At 34.3% G+C, this 24,105-nt stretch overlaps 3 protein-coding genes, 2 long non-coding RNA genes and 1 pseudogene across 6 annotated transcripts; 3 read left to right on the forward strand and 3 right to left on the reverse strand.

Moving 5' to 3' along the window:
• Positions 1 to 368: 368 nt before the first annotated feature.
• On the reverse strand, positions 369 to 3,621 carry LOC123218932. Its single transcript, XM_044640585.1, has 6 exons — positions 2,983 to 3,621; positions 2,191 to 2,302; positions 1,898 to 2,069; positions 1,621 to 1,808; positions 1,172 to 1,313; positions 369 to 647 (listed from the first exon to the last, which is right to left on the reverse strand). The coding sequence occupies exons 1-5, from the start codon at positions 3,474 to 3,476 to the stop codon at positions 1,188 to 1,190; spliced, it is 1,092 nt and encodes a 363-aa protein (XP_044496520.1). The 5' UTR covers positions 3,477 to 3,621; the 3' UTR covers positions 369 to 647; positions 1,172 to 1,187.
• A 2,802-nt stretch (positions 3,622 to 6,423) lies between these two features.
• Positions 6,424 to 9,193, forward strand: LOC123218340. Its single transcript, XR_006502675.1, has 2 exons — positions 6,424 to 6,773; positions 8,330 to 9,193. It is a non-coding gene; the product is annotated as an uncharacterized LOC123218340 (long non-coding RNA).
• Positions 9,194 to 10,877: 1,684 nt separating this feature from the next.
• LOC123218608 (rho GDP-dissociation inhibitor 1-like) lies at positions 10,878 to 14,041 on the forward strand. 2 transcript variants are annotated; one of them, XM_044640114.1, is made up of 6 exons: positions 10,878 to 11,817; positions 11,913 to 11,979; positions 12,468 to 12,686; positions 12,823 to 12,947; positions 13,125 to 13,137; positions 13,491 to 14,041. In XM_044640114.1, exons 1-6 carry the CDS (start codon positions 11,557 to 11,559, stop codon positions 13,499 to 13,501), a joined length of 696 nt encoding a protein of 231 aa, XP_044496049.1. In that variant the 5' UTR covers positions 10,878 to 11,556; the 3' UTR covers positions 13,502 to 14,041. The 2 variants fall into 2 exon arrangements, with proteins under 2 accessions (XP_044496049.1, XP_044496048.1); XM_044640113.1 differs by lacking the exon at positions 13,125 to 13,137 and having other exon boundaries at positions 10,882 to 11,817.
• Positions 14,042 to 14,824: 783 nt separating this feature from the next.
• Positions 14,825 to 15,765, reverse strand: LOC123218609 (BAG family molecular chaperone regulator 5, mitochondrial-like). The gene has a single exon (XM_044640115.1). It carries the CDS (start codon positions 15,584 to 15,586, stop codon positions 14,930 to 14,932), a length of 657 nt encoding a protein of 218 aa, XP_044496050.1. The 5' UTR covers positions 15,587 to 15,765; the 3' UTR covers positions 14,825 to 14,929.
• A 113-nt stretch (positions 15,766 to 15,878) lies between these two features.
• LOC123218610 lies at positions 15,879 to 22,431 on the reverse strand (annotated as a pseudogene).
• Positions 20,813 to 22,442, forward strand: LOC123218611. Its single transcript, XR_006502723.1, has 2 exons — positions 20,813 to 21,767; positions 21,973 to 22,442. It is a non-coding gene; the product is annotated as an uncharacterized LOC123218611 (long non-coding RNA).
• Positions 22,443 to 24,105: the final 1,663 nt, after the last annotated feature.

Here is a 24,105-nt window from a genome sequence, read left to right on the forward strand (position 1 = left end):
ACACATGATAGCATCAGCAAGATAGGTTTCTTACTTCAATTGCAAGATTACTTTCATCCTATATTGCCTTCAGAAGTCAACAAACACAAAAGGTCGAGATTAGACAAAAAGACAGTGCACCTACCCACCAAACATCTTCATAAGTTTTAAAAATTTCTCACAAAGTCACCTTTGCAGCTTCCGTGGTCGCGTTGATGCTGACCTAAATACCTGCTCTGTGCAGAGAATCAATAACTTAATTTGACTGTGACTAAGAACGTTATTCTATATTAGTCTAAATTCTTTTTGAGGTTCATGGGCTGGGGCAATGTTGGAAATGCAACCTGCAGTATGGATTATACCAAGCAATGAGATACTAAGTCTGCTACTTATGAAAAGACAGCAAGGATTTCTTTTTTTTTTCATTACAATCTGGTTTCATTCAGTCTACCTTTTTTTTAGGTTAGCATGGAAACCTATACCCAGAGCAACAACTTAACTAAAACATATCCTTGCCATTGCCCATGGTAATTCTAGTTCTAACACAAATAAACAAGTAGTGTAAAACATCATTTAACTAACCATGTCAATGCACAAAAAGAGAAAAAGAAAGGTCTTCACTATCTGCTCTACCATCAGAAGTGACCGGATGACAAGGTCCCATGCACCTACAAAAATAAGACAGAAGTATTCAACTACCGATCAAAGCAAAAGAAAATCAAAATAAATGCATGCAAATCTGGCAGATTATACAATAAAACAAAAAAGGACAGATGAAGGCAGAACGAGTGATAAACATACACACATCATGTTTTTTCCTTCTTTGCAGAAACACACACATAAAATACAGTAAGACCACTGGAACAACAAACTTTCCCAAAGAAACAACACAAACTCCATCAATCAATATCACGTAAGAGACAATTAGATATATAATGTCTGCCAGTGGAATAAACCTGAGTTAACATGACAGCATATTGCCTAAATTAACAATCGATAGGTTAATATTAATATCCAAGTGTGATGTTGATCAAACTACATGAAAGGAAGCACAATATATCCAAAACTCAATCTTGATTATGTTTGGAACTTGCTAACTCTGTTGATGTAACATGCCAATGAAACTGAAGTACGTATGAATTTAAATGTGTATATGTGCAAGAGACTAGACATATATCGACTTTATACATACCAGTCAAAAACATCAATCATGACTGCCTGAAAAAGTGTTTGCGTGCTAACATCTCATTTATCCCCAATGCCGAGATGCTCTCACATCCAAGAAGCTCACGCAGATTTGCATCACATAGTATCACCATTGAATTTAGAGGATCCTAAAAGGAAACAAGCAAAACAACCTAAATTAATGCCAAAGAAATTTATTCCTATAGAATGAGAATTTACCAAAAAAATGCACTGCAAAGCATCAAGAAAATGAAGAAAAAACAATTAAATAAAGAACAATTGCAAAACTTGCAATCGTGAAATAAAGATATGTAGAGAAATCAAGTCAAGTTCAACAACATAAAGCTCACACATTTATGCAGACTTATAAACAGCCTAATTCAAGCAGGCTAAACCATAAATAAATAAGTAGTAAAATTACAAGAGTAACAAATAACTTAGGCACCTGAAACTCACCTCAAGTTGGTTAACCTTTATATATTCCCAAACACGTCTGCTTGCTTCTGCTTGGAGCATCTCCCTTCCTCCAGTACCAAAAAACTTGGCCAGTGCTTCAGATATTATTATGGGAGATGGACCAGATTCAGTACTTTCGTTGGTGGACTGAGTGTCTACCTTGAATCGTTTTGCTTGACTGACCTCCTCTGTGGAATTTAAAAGGGGAGAAAAGAAATCCCTTAATCAAGGTCATTAGATAACAAAACATAATTACACACAATGCCATATTACATACTTGTGGGTTCAAGTGCAATTATATGTTTAGCAAGTAACTTATTCATCTTGAACATGTCAGTGCAGTCAGTCTCAAACACCACACGCAATGCATCATCACAAATGATCTTTCTCTTGTTGCTTGGGTCTTGAAGGTTGTTCTTCCTTATGTATGCCCACAACTGCTTCACAATCTAAATCAAGCAAAGCAGAAATCATAAAAATCTAAACACAAAATTAAATTTTACAACATTAACCATTTAAGTAAATGTTTTCTTGTAACGCACTGAACTTGGTTGATCAAGAAATAACAACCTCAGTCCTTGGCAAAGCTGGCTCACCAACAATGGCCTGAAGCTCAGGTGAAACACCACAAACTTTGTTTAAACCCCCTGGCCCACCTCTTCTTTTAGCTCCAACAGGGGCACTGAAGTAAAATCACAACACCAAAATTATTGTTACAACAAATGATTCCAAATCACCAAGATACACATAAACTTCATAATAGGAAAAATTAAACAGGTTTAACTTTTAAAAAAGTTAAATTGATTAAAAATCGAGAGAGGTCTGTAATTCTTATGATGTGAGTCACGTGACAAGTTTGGCAGCGAGTAACTGAAACTTCCCCAAAATAATACAATACGATAGCAGCCAAATTAGTATTAAAATTAGTCTCTAATTCTTTTTCCGGCAGGTCTGATGGCTCTTGTCTTCTTCTAACTAATCAATCAAAACCTCAAATCGAATTATGAATAAAAGTTAAAAACTGTTTTAGCTTTATATGAGAACTATCAATTGTCAATTATTCTATAAAATACTGCGACTCCGAAGCAACCCACTATCATTTTGCACAAGTAATACCGTTTTTCAACATAAAAAACAACAATTCTGCGCAAAAGAATAAATTTTTGGGCCAAAAAAGAAAAAAGAAACCAAACAAAAGTAGAGCAAAATATTAGGAAAGACTGCCCTTTAAAAAACCCTAATTGTTTTTTAAAAATAGTTTTAAACAACATGCAATTACAGAACTACCCAGAAATTGACACCACCTTAAACCCTAGAAAAGACAAGCAACTAGACTGAAAATATATATATAAGTGTCCGAACCTTTCTTTTGGAACTTCAGCCGGATTTTGGGAAAACCCCTCAGGTTTCACGACATTGGAATGCGGTTGGAGCTGTGGCGTCTGCGTCGCAGGAGCCGGGGATGGCGACCGGTGAGACTGACGAAAGTTGAGCTCCTGAGGGAGCTGGGGGTGGGGGTGGTGGTGGTGAGTGTGAAGGGCAAAATGGGGAGAAAATTGCTGCGGCGGTAGAGAGAATTGGGACTGATGTGGAAGGGCAAAATTGTCTTTTGCCAAAGTTTGTTGCGGTTGATGTGGTGGTTGAAGTTGTTGAGTGGTGGTTACTACGTGCGCTGTCGGGTGAGCCCGGAGGAGTAGGCTGATCTGGTCTTGGATGAACCCGGCTTTGTGTGACAAGTCCAAACCTAGCTTAGCCTCCAGCTGCTGTACGACACCGTTTAACGAAGTAACGGCGTTGGGGTCGGACTGCCGGAGCAGTGTCTCCACGCCTTTAGCTATCTCTTGGTCCGTTACCATTGTCAGTTAAAACTGTTTCTTTTTTTTCTCTTCTACATATAAAAATTTAACTGAAAAAACCGACTTACTCTGAAGCCATGAACGTTTCTCCTTTTTCTCTCTAAAGTCTAAATCTTCTCCCTTTCTCTTTCTCTTTCTTTGGTTTCTGCAACTCTCTCTCTCTCTTTATATTACTTTAAATGACGGAAATGTCCTTTACATTTGCGAAATTTAAATTTCAAAGATCGAAAGGCGGTTTTGCCCTCACCGTTTGGGTTCAGACGTGGAGGGTATAAATGGACTCGAAATCACTTCCTTTTTGAGTGAAACACTTTTTAGTCACTGAGGTTTATTACATTTCAGTTCGATCCAATAAAATGAGAAAGTAAGTAACTAGGGCAAGATTTAGGGGTAGATTTGATCCAAATTTAGCTCAAGCATGAATTAATGTCATAATACCCAAATCGAGCTCGAGTTCAAGCTTATTTAAGCTAATGCACACTAGAGAAGTATCAACTAAATAAACTGTATCATTATTAAGATGAATTAGATTGTCAAATGAACAAATGAATTTATTTTGAATTGAACTATCAAATTAGAGTTTTAATTAAAAATTGATTCATTCAAATGGAGTCATTAAACAAACCAATTTTTATCAAATCTATCATAAGTTAGATCTAATTTGAATTGAACTTAAATAAAACTCAAATCAAAATAGGTTTGAATCTCAAAAAGTCAATTCAAAATTAATAAGTTGAGGTTTGAAATTAACTCAAACATAATTTAAGTTTGAATTTGATTTGAACTAATTCGAACTTAAATGTTTAAATCAGTCCAAGCTCTCTTTATTTTGTGGAAATGAGCCCAATTTTTGGTTGAAAAAATTACAAAATAAGGACCCAAGTGTTTAATTGAAATTCCATTAGACTGTTCAGTTACATATCCAAACCATAGGACTAAAAAAACTCTTTCCATTTTTGTTTGTACTAATTTTCTGATATGACGATTGTAGCCTTTCGTAGTGGGCAGCTTAGCCAAGAGGCTTAGGTGTGAAAGAGTAAATGCAGCTGTTAAAGCGTAAAAGAGAGAATTGAGAGGATAAAGCTACAGTTGAGAAAAAGATAAAGATGTGAACGGAAATGGAACTGTCTTGTCTTTGGCACAGTGAAAGACGAAAAAGTTACGGGTTGATTTACTTTTTTACCCATCACTGGCTACCCATTGATCTTGTGTGTGCTGAGATTAGGGGTAATATAGTCAAATAAAATGGTTTCTTTTGTTTGACTTTGAACCGTTGGATGATGATTGGTGATAGTGGGGTGGATCAACAACTGTACAATGTTGTTGGGGACAGGCCGATGAGATGAGTGAAAGGCCGATTGATCCGACGCCTGAGAATCCCTTTTGTTATGGGCCTGCCGAATGGTCAATCAAATACAATAAATTTATATATACAAATAATAATATATACTCATATGATTAAATATTATTTTAATTTTAATTCAAAAATATCTAATTAGATAGTAAGATATCATTATTTATACACAAAATTATATAAATTATTTTATGAAAACTATGTATACGTATTTTAAATATATAAAAAAATTATACACTTACATATATGCCCATATGATTGAGTGATTTTAAAATAAAAATAAAATAATACTCAATTACATGATAACATACATAAATATGTATTGTTTATATACTCAAAATAGATATATATATAGTATTTATCAAATTATTTATGCGTATAATACTACCCATAAAATTATATATATAAATAATAAATAAAGTTTTATATACAAATAATTAATATAATTTTATATATAAATGATAATATATCATTATATAATTAAATAAATTTAAATTAAATATTAATATCATATATTAATATATTATGTTGATATATAAATTTATAAGGCTACTATATAATAACAAACCAAGAAAGGTCTCATGCTATCACATTTTATGATTAAAGTGGCTGAGTTCTTTTTATTAAGGAGTCTAAACGGTTAAAATTTTTTATTAAAATAATTAAACTTTTAAATTTTATATATAAAAAAAAATTTTTTAATATTTTTTATTAAAAGCACCAAATAAATAAAATTAAAATGGTTTGTTTTGTTTTCTTTTATAAATAGTGTGATTACTTTGTATCTTTAATAAAAAATAGTAAAAATTTAATTACTTCAATTAAAAAATATAAAAGTTTTGTTATTTTAATAAAAATAATTTAAAATTTTGATCATTTTAATTAAAAAAAAAAAACCTCCATTCATGCGGAAGTTATTACCCTAATGGTTAATGACACCATTTCCATTTTTATTGATAAAATGTGGATTCAAGCTCCAGATTTATTTAGGTTTTCAAATCATTTTCAATCTCATAATATACACAAATAACAATAATCAATGAGAAAATTAATAGTAGATTTGAGTTGAATTTAAACTAAAGTTCTAATTCAATAATTTGACTAAAATTTGACAATTCACTACAATCACTGCATTGAAACATTTTTTTTTATTGATCATCTGATTTTTTTTAAACTCTTTTTCTTCTTATTATCTCACTATATATCATTCAAACTGGTTTAAACTCAAGTTTGAATTAACTATCCTCGATTTGAGTAAATATCAAATTAGTTTTTGTTTGGATTCTGTTCAATTTTACCGGTAGATAAAATATTGTAAATGACATACTCTAATCTACTCTTAATGTCACACTGAAACCTGAGAATGAATAATTGTCTTGACTTAAACTTTACCTTAACTATTTCACTTTTGATCAATATATAAGTGTGAATTTGCTCATAGCCGAATTGAGTGTAGAGTTAATGCAATTTCGAATCAAATCTATAATATCCTATTTAAATTGACATATAATATTATTAAAAAATTATTAATAAAATAAATAATATTATTAAAGAAATAAACATTATCACGAACAAAATAGACATTGTCACATGAATGATAAACCAAACTAGTTGGGATCGGATCTACCCAGCTTATTCAAGATTAGCGGTTCAGCCTAGAACTCTCAATTTGGGCCCAATCTGAACAATCTTCTTCATCTAGGCGGAGCTTTGATTATTTGTTCCCAGCCGAATAAAGGTTTGTTGTTTAGATATACACATATCGATGCAGCCAAACAAACCGTATTTAGTTCCACAGAGGGAGGGACGGAGCAAGATGCTGGAACAATGTCATCGGATCCGCTATCAAATTGAATACCAAAACCGAAACTGGACTTCCATGCTCCGAAAGCTCAAGTGCAATGGCAAGTTTTCTTGCCTTTTTTTCTGATAATGGAAAAGAGGTACCAACTTATCATCTCTCTCTTTTTTCTTTTTACAATTTTGATAAAAGAATATGATCTGAGTTGATTGTGTTAGGAAATGTATTCTAAAGTTGTAGTTTGAAGAGAATGATTATGATTTTATTCTATGTTGCTGAGAGCGTGGCTTGATTGGATTTTTCAATGTTTTAAGCTCAGAAATTGGTAGCTTGAGCTCTGTGCTTAATTTTATAAATTCATGCAAGTTTTTAGAACCCGGACTGGGCATTGACCCGATGAGGGACAGTCATCGTTTTTACTGGTCCGACCGGTTGAACCAATAGTTAGATTGATGAATTGTTTAAATCAATGTTATAACAATACTCAAAACATTTTTGAGTATTTAATCGTTAAATATGAATACTAAATTACATTTAATCAAATTGAATTTGGCCTGTTAGTCAGGCATGTCCATGTTAATTTACTGTTCCTTCCGTTGAAATGCATTGTATGCCTTGCAATTGTTAGGACTCAAGTTCAGGTTTACAATATTTTATGTTGACATCATACTAATATCAGCTAGTCATTTAATTGCTGTGACCTGTGGTTGAACCGGCCAGTCTAATCTAGGTTTCAAAACCAAGCTTTCATGGTTTCTCATTGGGTCAAGTTGGGTGAAGTTTTTGCGAAAATTTGAGCTCCCTCTTGCCTTCAATGTTGATTGGGGTATACCTTGTTTCCTGAGAGTTTCTTAATGTGATACAATTGTTAGTGTTTGCATGACAAGATAAGGAAATCTTGCAATAGCTGAATATATACTTATACTCGAGGAGTATTTTTTGTTTTTAGGAGTTGTAATTGAATAATGATGAAATAAAGTACTAAATTATGGGGAGTGAGAGTAAGTTTGATTTCTAAAGTTATTGTTTGAGAGAAGATATTTGGATGAAGTTTGAGAAGCTATGGATAATTTTTTCAACTTGAGATGTTTTATGCTGTATTTCACTTTATGTTAAGCTCAATTGCCTGGTAACCATATATTACCATGGCTATGAGTTTGTGTTGACTAGATATCATACTAGCAAGCTAAACTAAATAATAACATGATATGATTGAACATAATTTACAACTTCTGTTGCTTTGAGAAATTAGACCGAATATTAGTCTACTGCACTATACCATCCTTAATATGTTCTTTTTAGAATCATTTTGTGACACATGGAATATGAGGCTACAAAGAAAAGTGGGCATGCAGAGTTCTGTTAGAGTTATTGCTATTAATTGTTTTCAATGTGCTATATATAGATGATCTTTTGGCCATTCCACAGGTTTCTGTATCATTGTTTCTACTTTTTTTATTAGGACGCTTGAAATGAAAAATTCACCAAAGAGAAGTATGAAAAATAGCATGATTAAATTTGTTTCTTTTCTGAGACTACTTGAGTTTGACCAGCTGAATCTAATTTTGACATGTCACATGTAACTCTTTCCTCTTTTGTTTCCATGGATGTCAGAGTTTGAAAGATTTCATTTTCTCCTATCTATTTATGCCTTTTGCTTTGTATGGTAGATTTATATATTCATATCCATGGTTGCAGGAACAAGATAGTAAAGCCTTAGAAAGTGCACTTGGCGGAAAGAAAAATGAGTTTGCGAAGTGAAACAAAGAGATTAAGAGAAGAGACGAGGCAGGTGGTGGCGGTGATGCTGGAGGAGGAGGAGGTTGATTTGGATTGGGGGTGACAGTTGGGGTTGTCCAATGGTGATCATTTTTGGCAAGAAGTGCAACAGACAAGTCTTGCTGTGCTTGGCATTATCATCATGGTACACACTTTTCTTCATAGTCTTGCTGTGCTTGACAGTATCTCATAGTTGCAAAAGGCGAAGCACTTCTTGCTGTGATCTTCAATCCATTGTTGTATGCTTTGCGAGGAACAAGAAACAGATTCGGTTCCATAACCTCAAGGTTCCTTCAGAAGGCCTCTCTTGATGGTCCCGCTAATTTTGATGATGGGTCAAAGAAGGAATTCTATTGGCATCCCTCAGCTAAAGAGAGAGTTTTGAAAAGTGGGGAAGCGATTAATGTTCTGGTTTCAGGTTTGAAGTTTACTTAAAATTCCTTAATGTTATAAATGAAATGAACAATATCAAGTTTTGTAAACTTAATAAGCTAGGATGAACAAGACCAGGCTAAGGAGTAAGGAGCAGCTTTTTGGTATTGTAGAGAGTGCTTGCTTTTTGTAACTGGTATTACTTGATTTTGAAATTCTAATTTCCATTCACATGAAATTGGAATGAAGTATTCTTATCTAGTGAGAAACCTAGGCCAAAATACACCTTAGCAAAGTCCATATGTATGAACACTGGAGGAAAAGCTTGCCTTCTGTAATGTTCTTATTTGATTGTTGAAACGTTAACGCTTCATCATATAAATTTAGAAATAAGAATTCTTATTGATCAGATGCCTTGGATGGAACATGAAAATAAAATGTTTGTTTCTGTCCTTATATGGATATGAATAGCCTGCTTTATGTGATTATGCCTTTTTAATGCCTCCTCATTTTGTAACTTCTGCTAAATATAGTCACTTCCGCCATGTAGAAATCGTTCTGTGGACTTTCTAAACTTTGCCAAGATTGTTTTCTTCCATGTTAGGTCTACAATAAATATAGTCATCAACAATTAGGGGTGGCAAACCGAGCTGGTCATATTCGATTTGAACACTTTGAACACCAAACTGACCTCGAAAAGATTCAGTTCAAATCCACACTATAATTTGCCTATTTTAACAATTGCAAACGATAAACAAATCATAATCATCAACAATTGAAGATGGATTTGATCTAAATTGATTCAAGTTTTTAATTGTTAGAAGTCAAACTAGGTTCATTTTTCTGCTTCCAACTACTCTTTGATAATATGGGGTTGATCTCTATCTATCTTACTATAAATTTTAACTTTATAAGAGGCTTAATTACAAAATTATGATTTTCTTTTGTTTTTTTTTTTTTTTAACTCTATGGTTTTCATTTTAATTCATAAAAGAGCTGGGAAACATGGTTTGGTGATGAATCATAATGAATTGACTTAACTAATGCTTGGCACCTCTTGGAAAAAGTATCAAACTTAATCATTCTCTGGGTCCACTTCATGCCACCTGCCATCACAGCCAATTGGTTTGAAACCATCAATTATTATCAGTACAACCAGTTTCTACTCATATCAAATTCATTCCTCAATTATAATAACAATCCTATACATTTTCTTAGAATTTTTTTTTTTTTAGTTTGTGTATAGATAATAATGCGACAATACATTATATTATTTTATCTAAAAAAATAAAATTATTTAATTATACAATAAAATATTATTTTAATATATAAGTTAATATTAATTATTAAAACACATAATTTTGTTAACATATATGTTGTTTTTAATTTTATAAAACTAAGTAGTTTGTTAAGTATTGGAACAAAAAAATCCATATTTAACTTTACATATATAAGACCTAAACGATAAATTATCAGACTAATCTCTCGTATATTTATCAACTTTGTGATTGGGTCCCCTTTAAATAATAATATATTCGAATTGAATTTAAAATAATATCAAACCAGATTGAATCCATAATTGAGAGACTCAAGATTTTAACCTTTGGATTAAGGTGGTGCATAATATCACAAAAAATGTACTAGTGAAATGAATAACATAATTGAAATAATGATTCATATTGTTAATAAAATAACCAATGTCATTGAATAAATAAATAAATTAATTAATCTCAAATTAAATTCGAGATTATCCACCCTCATCGTCTATATCATTCCTTTAATCGCATTTAAAGATTTAGAACTCTGGTCACACACACCATGTTCACAATTTCAACATTATCCCTTTATAAGACGCTTAATTATTGTTATTCATATGTTTTCCGTGAGAAAAAGATTATGATTCATAAAGCTTTGAGAACTTAAACGAGTCCCATTATATTCTTTTTTCATTGTATTGACCTGGTAAAAATAGAGGTAATCTTTCATGTAAATATGCCCATGACTAAATCACAAGGAGAGAAGTACTGAGAAAATACAGGGGGAAGAAGAAAGAGGAGAAACTGAAGAGTTAGACGGTTAGAGTTAGAGACATGCTATATCTACATGAATAAAAACCAAGTAAAATCTAATCATGAGAGATGGTCAAAGCATCTTTCAGCCTCTGAATCCTAGGCTAAGCTTTCTCGTTTTTCTCTCGTGTGTCTCTGTGCATCAAAAACATAAAAAATTTTATGTACTAACAACTATGTAGAAACAAGAAAAAATAACCCTCCTCAAATCATGGTCTTCGTTTAAGCTAGTGCGGGAGTGACCTTCACGATCTCTCCACTTATCTCTCTCTGTCTCTTTTTTTTTATTTTGTTTTTTTTTTCCTTTTCAAAGTTGATTGTTCAGAATTTCGGATCACCACATGACCGTTTCCTTCTTTATTTGTATTACCTTTCTTTCCTTAACAAACCCATCTCTATCTTGCTCTCTCTCTTCTTTTTCTCGGTATCTTTTATTTCTTTGAAGGGTTATCTTTTGTGGGTTGTCTTGGTTTTGCCTCCTATTTTCCTTTCTTTTTTTTTTATAATTGTTTTATTTCTGCATTGGGGTGCTCTTGTTTTTTTGTTTTTTGTTTTGTTAGTCAGATTCTTGTTAGTGGAAGGAGCAAGCAGAGTAGTGAGTCAAAATTTGGCTTCTCCTTGGTGTACTTTTGCTTTCGGTCATTTACTCGGTGACTGAGTGGTGATTCTTATTCTTTGTTTTGTGTTAATATTGATGGACTTTTGATGTCTCTGGCGGTTGGTGTTGATTCCAGTTCCAGCGATATGGGGTTTGATGAAAAAGACAATGAGAGTGGTGGTGGTGGTGGTGAAGTTTCGGATGAGACAGTAACAAAAACGCCTCCAAATGAGCCAGATAGTGGAAGTATACCTAGACAAATGAGTGAGAGCTCTATTGTTGCAACTGAGGACGAAGAAGATGATGAAGATAGAAAGATTGAGTTGGGCCCTCAGTACACTCTTAAAGAACAATTTGAGAAGGATAAGGTTTGTTTTGTTTATTTTTACCCGTCTTTGTTTTTCTTCTTCTTGTTCTCTTCTTTTAATTTCATTTCTTTTTGTGCTTGTTTTTGCGGTTTTAGGATGATGAGAGCTTGAGGAGATGGAAAGAACAGCTTCTTGGGAGTGTGGATTTAGATTCTGTTGGAGGTAAAACAAAAAAACACTAATTTGCTTAATATTCTTCTCTTAAGTTTGTTTGGATTCTGAGAATTTGATAACAGAACAACAAAATTTGATATTTTTTAATCTCAATGCCTTTGAAGTTTCAAATTTTCTTTTTGTTTCTTCTTAAGTTTTGCACACTTTATCAATTGAGAGATCACTTCGATAATGCATACAATTGGGGGTTAAATATTGTGCCCTTTCGAATTTGGTTCCTTGGAATCAGATATCTTAAAGAATTTGAATGCTTTGAGATGGGGAAACTCTCTTGAAAAAGCCTGGTAAATTATAAAAAAATAACTGTGAAATGGGATTATCATTCAGCAAGTGTCTTCTTTTTGTATTGATTCTCAAATGTTTGCGATGGTTCTTTCCTTCAATTTCGCTGACTGCTGCTAGATGTTCTGTTTGTTCATGTAGTAGATTTTGTCTGCATTCTCTTATTTTCTTTTACCATTTACGTCATGATGCAGAAACACTAGAGCCAGAGGTTAAGATCTTGAGCCTCTCAATTAAATCCCCTGGTAGATCGGATATTGTTCTCGCCGTTCCTGAGAGTGGCAAAGTCAAAGGTTTGTGGTTTACCTTAAAAGAAGGTAGCCGTTACAGCCTGGAGTTCACTTTCCAAGTTAACAACAATATTGTATCTGGCCTCAAATATACTAATACCGTTTGGAAAACTGGTGTCAAGGGTAATCTCGCCCCCTCTCTCTCTCTCTTTCTCTGTATGTTTGTGTGTGTGTTCTCTCAAGTTTTAATGAAGAATTCAGCCATTGAAAGCTTTGGTATGATTATTTCCCTCACATGAACTATGAATTTTTGTAACAGTTGATAGCACAAAGGAGATGCTTGGAACCTTCAGCCCTCAGGCTGAGCCTTATATACATGAGATGCCTGAAGAAACTACGCCATCTGGCATGTTTGCTAGAGGAACATATTCAGCCAAAACTAGGGTAAGTTCTGATGGTGTTTTGTGATTTTATAGCCTTCAGTTCATCATAGAAAGATATTTCAAGGATGTTATCCACTACTTTATAAATTCATGCTAAGCTTCAAATCGAGAAAAGTAAATAAAGAAAATGACTGAAGTTGTCGATGAACACTTATCCTTGTGTAATTTTTAATCTCAGATCGACTTTGTAGGTGAGAAGTTGTTTTCATGATTCTGGAGAAAGGAAATGCATCATTGAAATAACCCTTCTTTGTCTATTGCCATTTTGAGTCATGGCCCAAAAATGATTATTGCAGCTAATGGAGTGGGGCTAAGTTCATTTCCTCCATACCTGCATACATTACTCTACCATGAATGATCCACTCAATTAGTTGTCTGGCCTCATAACATGTCTGTTATAAAGCAAAAATGTGAATTTCAAACTTGTGGGCCACAAAATGTCTAGATATGGAAGTCTCACAGATGATTTTTACTTTCACACACTGTTCCTATTTGCAATTCTCTTAGCAATTCCTCAATGTCTGCTTGGTTTCTCTGTTTTCAGTTTGTGGATGATGACAACAAGTGCCACTTGGAGATCAACTATACGTTTGACATCCGTAAAGACTGGGTGGAAACTTGACGTGCGAATGGTCTGATGAGTTTCACCATTTGGCCCCTCAGTCAAAAAAAGGTTTTTTCGAGTCAAAATCTGTTTCAGATGTTAACATATTTCGTTTGCAGCGTCTTATTTTATTTTAGTCCTGTGTGAGACTGGTGGATTGATTCTAAATGGATAAGAAGAGAGAAGATTTGGAGCAAATATAAATTTCATTCATTGAGGAAGAGTCTCAGTCAATAAAAAGTTGGTCTTAGCTGTTTGAGCACACACACTTTGTAATTCTTTCAGCATTATTAAATGTGTTAAGGTTTTATCTTTGTAGTTTGAGGTTGTTAAGTGATGATTCAGTACTGGGGGACTTAAAACAAGTGGAAACTTGAAAGCAGTGCAATGTTAACTTTCTCTTTTTCTTTCTTTTATGTGTTTTGAAACATGGAAGAAATGGAACAGCCCATCTTAATAATAGTTTAGAAGTTTAAAGTCTATTTAACCTATTTTATCTTAGTATTCATGTGTGACGTGAGATGCACATTGAATTTGTTATTAAAGTGTCATTTGGAATTGATCTAGTTCGGGCTTAAATCCATATTTGGCTTAAACATGTTGAAGTTGCAGCTCAACTTAAATTTGGGAGTTCACTAGCAACTCATCTTGTTGGCAATTTTTCTTTTTGTTCAACAATCATTTTTTATTATGATTCTTTTTTATTCTTTGATGAGTCAAGCTTTTTTTTCTGTGTTATTATTTATCAATTGATCAAGTCAAGTTTTAACTCAAACTGGGTGTTCTAGTTTCAAGTGCAGATCTATCCTAGTTTCAAACAATAATGTTCTATTCTTCTGCAATGATCACAACTCCTATAATGTCTTCACACAATTCAGTATATAATATCAGAAGTGAAACAGCGTTTCCCTCATAACAAATTAGCATATTTTATATGAAGTGACTCAAAATTTCTTATAAATTTCATAATCTAACTATAATATTTGCTTTTTTTTTTTTTTTTTTTTATGGAATAAGTTCTTAACATTCCAATTTGCAATTAAGCAAGCAGAGAAAGTATTGGGCTTAAGGAAGGATTTGGCGGCCTCTCACAGACTAAAAAAGTTACCACAGCATAAGGGTGGATTCCAGAAGGGTTGTGTGGGATTCGATGGTCAGCTGAGCTTACCTACAGATTGATTAGATAGAGCTCGAGTTCGGTTATTTGAAATTAAATTTGTGTTCCCATGGTCTGATCCAAGTGCTAATGCATCTTCAGGTATGAACAGAGTCACTAGACAAACAAACCCTCGATATAATCGAAACGTTGATTGGATCCAATACAGATACAGTTTTTTAGAAGAAAAATTAACAGAAAACTCGGATAGGTCTCTGTTTTTTTAGCTACGAAGAAACCTCTGCAAGCAACGAAACCCAAGATGTTGAGCACAAAATTCAACCATCTCATGGCCACCCCTCTCTCTACAGACTTCTTCTTCCATCTGTTCAACCACTTTATCTAGATTTCTCCAGTAACCAAACGGACCCCAGTCCCCATATTCACAATCAGAATAATTATAATCAACTTTTGCTTCACAAATCCCATCAAGAATCTCTTGCAACCCCACGATCCTACGGCTCACCTTTCTTCTCGCCTCTCTTATCGACGGGTCTGTACCCGGAACAGAGTCCAGTTTAAGAAGCAAAGCCATCAACGCCTCGTTCATTTTCAGCTTCTCCCGCTCATCGCTCCTGACGGAGTCCACTGTTTCCTGCCGTTGGATAAGACGTTGTAAACGGTCGGCTTCGGAGTTGACGGATGAGATTTTCTTGTAGAGGGCCCGGATCACGTGGGCCCTGTAGATGGATTGGATTTTGGCGGCGGCTTGAGATTGGAGCTGTTGAGGGAGCTGGACGGTGATGGGAGCTGGAGGCGCTTGGGAGGGGGACTGGATGGGGATTTCAGTGGACGTGTGAGGGGTAAAGTGATCATTTTTGAAAGTGTAGGTGACGGTTGTGGTGGCCGAAAAGGAGGAGAATTTGCCAGATGATTTCATGGCGAAGAAAGGGACATTGAAGTAAAAAGAGAGTGGAGCCTGTGACTTTAAATTGAATTGAATTGAATTTGTGTGGGGACTGAGTGTTGCGTTGCTACCAACTGTTAACGTTTCTTGAATCACCTGTGGCGCGTAAAAGCCATTGAATGGCGTGAGCAAATGTACACCGTCCGTTAAAATGCGGGACCAATTTTCATTGCATTTTGTCCAGTGGATTGCTTTATGCACGTGCCAAAGTATGTTTGAATTATTAGAAGAGTAATTAGGGGTGGCGAGCCGAGCAGAGACTCAGTAAAACCAACAGAGAAGATAAACACTATCATTAACTAAATGAACAATATCACCTGAAAGACAAGCAAGCTAGACTCTAACTAAGCTGTCAAACTGGAGCTGCCGAACGATAGATTTGAGACAAACACACTCCTGTTCCATTTTCAATCTCCATGCTTAGACTGCTGCTGGAAATCACACTTTATTTATTACAAATACCTACCAGACGATTCGGGATTGAATGTAAAAGGTGAATACGTGCAGCTTCCAACAACAGCATCAACTCGACGGACACACCAGCAATATCATGGACTGATGGGACGATTTTCCCAGCGCATGTTCCAAACCCAACGTTGTAACCATTTCCCTGCAATAAGATCAAATTTTAAGTTTTGTTACTTAAATGATTTAAGGATTAGAACTTCATTAAATGTTTAACATAAAATTCGAAAAATTATTGTTAGATTTGAGTCAAACTACGCAAGTTTAAGGTCGATTCGAGCTCGGATTAAAGTTATAATATATAATATCATCAAAAGGTCATTTATATAGTGAACAATATCGTAAAAATAATAAACAGTATTTATATATAGACAAACAAATCAATTTCAAATGAAACTATCAAATTAGAGCTCCAACTCAAGATTAACTTGTTTAAACCAAACTATAGATTTATCCAAGCCACCTCAGACTGGATCCACCCCTACTAAAAACGAACAATTTTTTTCCCTCCCGACTACAAAGTACTCTTTTAAAGAAACGACAGGAAGAAGTGACGCCAGGCAAAGTTTCTTTGTACAAGAGAGTATTGGCCATTTTACTTTTTCCATAATTATTCAATAACTTTTTGGGTTAGAATAATGCAATTGATCCCAAATATTCAGCGAAGCCTAAACATATGAACTTTGATGGCTCCCATCACTGCATTATTTTGATGACACAGCGTTTTTTCAGGATCTCTTGGGTGGATTATGAGCTCTGCCTAGAAGGATAGCCATTACCAGAGAGGAAAAGATATTACTTTAAAATTCTTTCATCCTTCTAATTTTTTTGTCAGCCTTGATATGCTAGTAAAAAATGGTGAAGCTTGGCTTTGAACCAGGCAGATGGGATGGCTTATATTGATAAAAAAAATAATGGAAGTCAAGTAAAGTAAACACATAAACGATATTAGTTAGTATGAATGTAAAAAGATAACACCAACAAACTGTCAGAAATTGAAAGGGTTAGTATAAATATATCAGTGTGTACCTTGCAAAAGCCAGTAAATATGATCTCATCTCCATCTTCCAGGAATTTGCGAGTTGTACCATTTAGTGAAACTGGCTTTGTCCATTCCATGTTAACTCTAGCAAGCATCCAAGAGAATCGGGCTCCGGTTGAGAAACACAAGTATTAACAGCACCTTTAATCATTTAAGCCTCAACTTTGAGGCCTGACGTCACTGAAACATAGAGGTGCATATCTCAGTCAGTATGCTCTTCGAATGAAGGAAACATACGGGGCCACTAATGGTGCCAGTTCGAAGTAAATCGCCAGGTCTTAAATTGCAGCCGCTGATTGTATGGTGTGCAAGCTGCTGAGTCAACGTCCAATATCTGCCATTGGAATTAAAAATAATTAAACTACACAAGCAATAAGCAATAGTATGACACATGCTGAAGTTTTAGAACTCCTTTAGATCAATCCACAGTATGAGGAACAAAGATACACTGAGGGAAGCCTAGACCAAAAAGATTGTCTCACTTGATAGATAAATGGATCCGACAGGGGAGATAAATGCCCAGATCCAACTAATTTCAGATTTGGGAAGGTAAAAACCCATTTATTGGGCCACTTGACATAAGGAAAGAAAAAATTCTTACATAAAAGGATGATGAATTAATTAAGGCTAGATTCAAAACGAGTTTATTCAAACTCAAAATGAGCTTAGTTAGGATGAATCTGAACACGAACTTGAGAAAACGAATACGAACCTAAATATGAGTTGAAAAGTAGAATAAAAAACGAACTCAAACTTGAATCCGTGCCTAAGCCGTGCCCGGCTCGCTTAGCTCACGAGCCAACCATGGTTCGCTTGAGCCCTTACCTAAATATATTTCATTTTTCTTCCAATTCTAGCCTTAAACGCGTTCCTGTTTCTGCTGTCTTTCATTCCAGCTCTAAAGACATTTTCACCTCTGCTGCATCACGTGTTCAGCCATTCACCAGAAAAACGAAATGACCGACGAGGAGGAGACAACAGGGTGACCGACGACGAGATGATAGGCTCACCGGTGGGACAACAAGCTCTCGTTCGCTCTCCGTTTTGTAGCTGCTGTCGATGCGACTCCTCTTCGTTCTCCAGCGTTCCTTTGATGTATCTCCGGTGATTCTCACCATCAATCTCATCATCATCATCATCATCATCTTCAAGCAGAAGCAGCATTCCAAGTGGGTTTAGTTAAGACTTGTGCTTGAGATGTGTATGGATGTTCTTCAACCCAAAGCACGCCTCTCTCACCAATGACGCATAAGCTCTACAACTATTACCCTCCAATCTCTTCACACAATCTCTCACCAGTGATGCCTCCAATCTACAGCATTCCAGGTGAGTCACCTATTGAGCGTAATTTTTTTCATTTTAATTTCTTTAGTCTGAATTTTTTTGAATTTACTCTTTATCTCCCTACAAAACGTGTTTGAAATACTAGTCTGAAACGAATATGAACACAAACAATAAAATTATTAAATGAGCTCGATGTATCCAAATCCAATCTGAGTCGAATTTAATTTAAAATGAGTTGAAAATGAGTCAGTTTAGGCTCGGCTCGGCTTCAGCCCTAATACTAATAGAAAAGCAGGATAATTTAATACTTCTTACAAGTGCTTGAAATTGCTCCTTGTGACCACACGAGTCTTTTTGTCCAGCAGGTTTGATTTGAACCTTGCAGCAAGGAAGCATTTTCATTAGTATCACATACAAACGAAAAGGGTAAGTAACAGTGATGGAAAATCAATATCTATAACCTATAAAGAAATTGCTGAAACTATAGTACACTACAAAGAATCAATAAGCAACCGGAAGTTACAGAAAGAAATAAAAAGTGAGAAGTGTATACATAGACAAGATGCTAGATGGTAGATACTACCTCCAATGAAATGTCACAGTTCTTGGAAATCTTTTCAGCAAGATATGACAATGGATGAGGATCCTGCATTTTACAGCACATATCACAAGGAATGTTGCATCTGAAAAAATGCGGGCAGGCAGCAAAATGGACTCAATAGCATTAATGCTTCAAAACAACCTAGATGGTAAGGTACCTTTTTGGGAGCATCACAAGCAAATGGTTCAAGAGCATCAAGCGTCACAATCCAAGGAGATATTGTTGTACCTAAAAGATCAAGAAAAGTAAGGTCATGTTGGCCAAAATCACTATTCAAAGCACAGCACAGATAACAAGTACAATCATTAGTGTATAAATCCGGACGGAACTCAAGAAATGGGGCAATAAAATGTTTATTTCTTACCAAAACTCTTCCCTAGAAAAGGCCCGAGAGGCACATATTCCCATCCCTGAATATCTCTAGCTGCAAAATCAAATTCTCAATAATATTGCTCATAAATTCAATTAAAACAAGAGCAAGAAAATGAAGCGGCAAAAGGTTACCGCTCCAATCATTCATCAACACAAGTCCAAAGATATGATCTGCTGCTTGATTAACATCAATAGGCTTTCCCAATTCATTTCCAGGACTAGGGTTAGATTCGAATCGAATTAAATTTGAGTTCATTTGAGTTCGAGTTCAGTTAGGTTTACATATAACTGAGTTCGAGTTCGAACTCGAACTCATCTAGCTAGTGAAAGTTAAGCTCGAATTTGGTTGAATTCGTTTTTCGTTATTAAAACAATATCATTTTAATATATATTGATCAAAACGATATCATTTTGTATCAAAATTTTTTATTGAAAATTTTGATAAGTAGTTCGAGCTTGACTGAGTTCGGCTAAGATTGACTCATTTTAGGCTCATTCGAATTGAGTTTAAGCTCGAGTTCTAACAAACTCAGATTGAATCTACCCTTATCCAGGACCAATAACAGCTGCCTGAAAGTATCATGACAACACCGACAACAAGTAACAATTTTAATTTATGAACAAGTTACTAGCATAACCATATCCTTCTGAAATATGATGAAGTCACTATCATAACCATAACCGAGGATCTGAAGACAGTAAAGATTTTAATCATGTGCCCCAGATTTTCTCTATCAAAATTCCATTAGATCTGTAAAGGGGAAATTTTAATAATTAACATATTAAAACTAACCATTTCTAGCTCAAAGTCTAGCTTCTGTGAAGGCCGAAAGGCGGCGGAGAGTTGCCAGCTGGAGGACCTTGACCTCTGGGAAAACAAGAAAAATGTACATTTATGAGATGAGATACATGCAAGGATAAGAATTGGTACAGGTTCATCATCGTGTTAAGTCAATAAAAAATGAGATCCACAAACTACTTAAGATCTCAAGCAACAAAAGTAAATGCATAAGTCATAACATGCCTTTACAGACAAGCTCCAGCTAGAGCGTAAGTCTATACAGCTGCTTTTACAGAGGAGATACACACTCATAAAATCGTACGCAAATGACTACATGGTTTTAAAACCACAAAGGATTCAAAAATTTGTCTCTACCGTGGTCGGATAATGTCTGTTCCAGAGATAACAATGGAAGATACCCGTCCATGATATGCAATAGGAAGATGAAACCTAGAAATTTGATGAGACTTTCAAAACATGAAAATGAAATTTGTAACAAAAATTCCTAGTAATCAAATTATCTTGATTAACTTACCAGTTTGGAGAAATTGGGGTCTGCAGTCCATGAAATATTGTCCCACAGTTCTTTGTATGATGCATGGAAGAACAGAAGTCTGCGTAATCCGCAATTGCAATTGGAAGAATCATTTCTACTTTGCCCTTAGGACAAAAAAAAAAAAAACATAATTGAATATCAGGAAAAAGAAAACACAGCCGTCCTCATAAAATGAAATATTCAAGACTATACAAATTGATTACCATTGGAACAAGTGCTTTCTGCCTTAAATTAGCATTGTCACGCAAGGTTGCCTCAGTAGCTGCATCAGAAGACAAGGAATTGCCATTACTTGTGTTTCATTCATCTCAAGCTTCTAGTTCTAACTCTATAGTAAATTTTCAGCCATTAGCAATATTTCAATTTAAATCTGCTTGCCCTAAACTCTACCTCCCATTAAATCACTCTGTAGTCTGTAAGTATGAAAGGAAACATACCGACAATAGCTTTTGAAGCGTCGCTCGTGCCTCCTTCCAGGCAGGCCTTCCCAGAGCCAAAAGCTTGTTCAGATTAGGCTGCAATCAAAACATTGCATGTAGCACAGCGATTACTTGACTAAAATAAGGGACACACGTTTGCTACTGTAGACGATTATAGTAAGTTTGTATGTTTAGTACTATTAATACACATATTTTCTCATTAATTATCTCATAAATACCTTTATTAATTATCTTATGATACCAACAACAACCAAACTAAATATCATGTTTCATATTGGATTCGGTCCACCAATGATGGTTGACCCGATCCGTTAGGGTTATAAATTTAAGACTAACCTATGATATGCAATATTTTAATATTGCCCTGGGCAGTTATTAAAAATAACTGTCACTCTCTCTCTTATTTAATAAAGCATAACTTCTATTGGGAGAGAGAGGTAGAAAGAAAACTGACGTTGAAAACACACCAAAAGAATACAGTACTCTTTCAATTCAATTCTCTGGAAGAATTCTTGCAGAAACGAGAGAGAAAATCAGCAAAGTGTGTTGTGGAAACTCCCAGGAGTGCATCAAATTGCCAAATCATCATCAATTGCCATATTCAAGAAACCGGGTATGCTTTATGTGATCCTGGAATTTATATTGTTTATGCTTACACTTCAGTTTCTGGGCAACCAAATAGCTCGTCATTCGTTGATTTTCCAATAATAGAAATACGTTCTGAACTTACTTCCAATTATAAACAACCAGTCAACTAGCCAAGAAAATGACACTGTTTTCATTCTTTCTGGAGATTATTCATTACAAAACCCTTACAGGAACTACTATAAACAGAAAACAAGAACCATAAATCAACGAACCTGAAGAAAACAATCAGAGTCCTTGAGGATCGGGCTGTTGAAGAGACCGGCTTTGGCAATCTCGGAGAGGTCCAACACGTAATCCCCGATTGCCACGCCAGGTCGAGGAGATGAATCCTGTTGCAGCTTGAAGACTCCATACGGAAGGTTATGGATAGAGAAATGAGAGCCTGGCTCGACTTCGATGAACGACTGCAAAGCCATTGCGATTCAATGAAACCACGCCGTGTAGAGCGAGGCCCGGTGACTTGTAGTGAAAGTGAGGGGCGTCGTAGTTATACACGGAAACTTGTGGTTGGTTGGTGTACTCGTTGTAAGTGTGCAACGTATTTTACGGGGATTTCCAAAAGAAAAATAATTTCCTGGATAATGTAACGTGAGTTTGGCCTGGAAGTGGTAGCTAGAAGGAAACTGACAATTTACGATAAGTTTAATTTAGTCCACTAAATCAGAGTTAGATCCGTGTAATTTCACTAACCAACATGATGATGCGTAATTTTTTTAATTTGATTTAAATTTAAATTAATTCTTATTTAAACTCAATTTAACTCAAATTTATTGTTGGTTGTGTCATTATACAAGTGTGGTTAAGAACTCTCAACGTAATCATGACAAGAGTAATTAGTTAAGATAAATGATAACCACTTGAATCATGTCAGAATTGGTTTATGCTAATGGGTCGGGTAAAAAATTGTCACTCTTGTAAACGGGGACTAAAAGTACAGTCCTTTCAAATTTTAGTGAAACAAAAAAGTATCAAAAACCTTAGGTATGGCCATGTTTTATTCCTGGCTGGTTGGATTTAATCATGAGTCACGTGGGTCGATGGGTTTCGAGAATTTCCGTGTGGTGTCGGGCGGTCATTAGCCTTGGATTGAACGTGGAACTTAGGTGACCAACGTCATATTAAATTCAACAATAATTAACGCACAATTACAACAAAATAAATTAAAATAAAAAATATACATTTCTTTTTAGGGGTGTGTATGGTTCTAATGAGATGTTTGGTTCGAAATCAATATCTTATTAATATTATCACATTAGAATCCATCTAGTTGGTGATTTTTTTCTCCAAGAATTATTTTCAATTTAAATAATTCTTCTTTTTAAATGTTTTTTATTATCTTTTTTTTTATTTTTTAGATTTTTTTATGAATTGTATTATTCACTTGTGAATGATCTAAATTTAATATTAAATTAACTCTTATTTAAATTTAATTCAATTAAAATTTATCCTTATTTTGGATACATTATCATAACTCAAAAAAATATTGAACCAAATAACATAATATATCTTGCATAAACAGAAAAATTATGTAACAAGAACGCATATAAAATATTTTCTTAATAATTGTTAATTGCATAATAATAAACATTGTACAAATCAAATAATACATTAGACCCTCAAATCAGTTGGATCCAATAGCTTGATTATAGAGACGTTTTGTGGGAAAAAAGTAAGAAAATACATTAAAAATAGGTAAAACTCCAAATAGATAATAGCATTTTAATCAATCATTTAAAAAAAAAAAAAAGACATATCCATAAATTATCATATAACCTGTAAAATATTAAAATTCTCACATTTGCATGAAACAAGAGTAAAATCATATTATAATTGTCTATGTTTCCCTTTGTTTTACTAATTTTATGGCATTTTCTTTTTAAAAAATTAACCAATAATTTAATCTCACAAAAAATAAAAATGAATGTTTATCTTTATATATTGATGGATTTTTATTAAGTATTGAAACATCAATAAAATTATTCGTATTCTTAAGTATACAAATAACGAGAAGGATTTATTCTCCCTCCCCCCCAACCCAACCCAACCCAACCCAACCCAAAGTATGCTAATCTTAGAAAGTTTTTTTCGTTAATTTTAAAAATCTTATTTACCCGTTTATAACCATTTAAATTTGATAATTTTAAAGGTAAAATCGTTATTTTATATTTAATATTAAAAATAAACTTAAATATGATTTCATTTTCCCCCCTAAAAATTAAAAAACTAATTTTTCTTCGTTAAACCAAGTTTTAAAAAATTATATTTCTCTTCTAAGATTTAGTTTTAATATCCAGTCACTCTTT

The sequence above is a fragment of the Mangifera indica genome, chromosome 6 (genome assembly GCF_011075055.1).
Source record: "Mangifera indica cultivar Alphonso chromosome 6, CATAS_Mindica_2.1, whole genome shotgun sequence".
Lineage (NCBI taxonomy): Eukaryota > Viridiplantae > Streptophyta > Magnoliopsida > Sapindales > Anacardiaceae > Mangifera > Mangifera indica.

What these genes read in the sequence shown, in the direction of transcription:
- LOC123218932 (XM_044640585.1), bottom strand. Translation starts at nt 3,476, where the DNA reads ATGGTAACGGACCAAGAGATAGCTAAAGGCGTGGAGACACTGCTCCGG. An exon ending in GCTGAAGTTCCAAAAGAAAG is followed by an intron (nt 2,303 to 2,982) that starts GTTCGGACACTT and finishes ATTTTACTTCAG; the next exon opens with TGCCCCTGTTGGAGCTAAAA. An exon ending in TAAAGGTTAACCAACTTGAG is followed by an intron (nt 1,314 to 1,620) that starts GTGAGTTTCAGG and finishes GTTTCCTTTTAG; the next exon opens with GATCCTCTAAATTCAATGGT.
- LOC123218608 (XM_044640113.1), top strand. Translation starts at nt 11,557, where the DNA reads ATGTCTCTGGCGGTTGGTGTTGATTCCAGTTCCAGCGATATGGGGTTT. An exon ending in GGATTTAGATTCTGTTGGAG is followed by an intron (nt 11,980 to 12,467) that starts GTAAAACAAAAA and finishes GTCATGATGCAG; the next exon opens with AAACACTAGAGCCAGAGGTT. An exon ending in TTGGAAAACTGGTGTCAAGG is followed by an intron (nt 12,687 to 12,822) that starts GTAATCTCGCCC and finishes TTTTTGTAACAG; the next exon opens with TTGATAGCACAAAGGAGATG.
- LOC123218609 (XM_044640115.1), bottom strand. Translation starts at nt 15,586, where the DNA reads ATGAAATCATCTGGCAAATTCTCCTCCTTTTCGGCCACCACAACCGTC.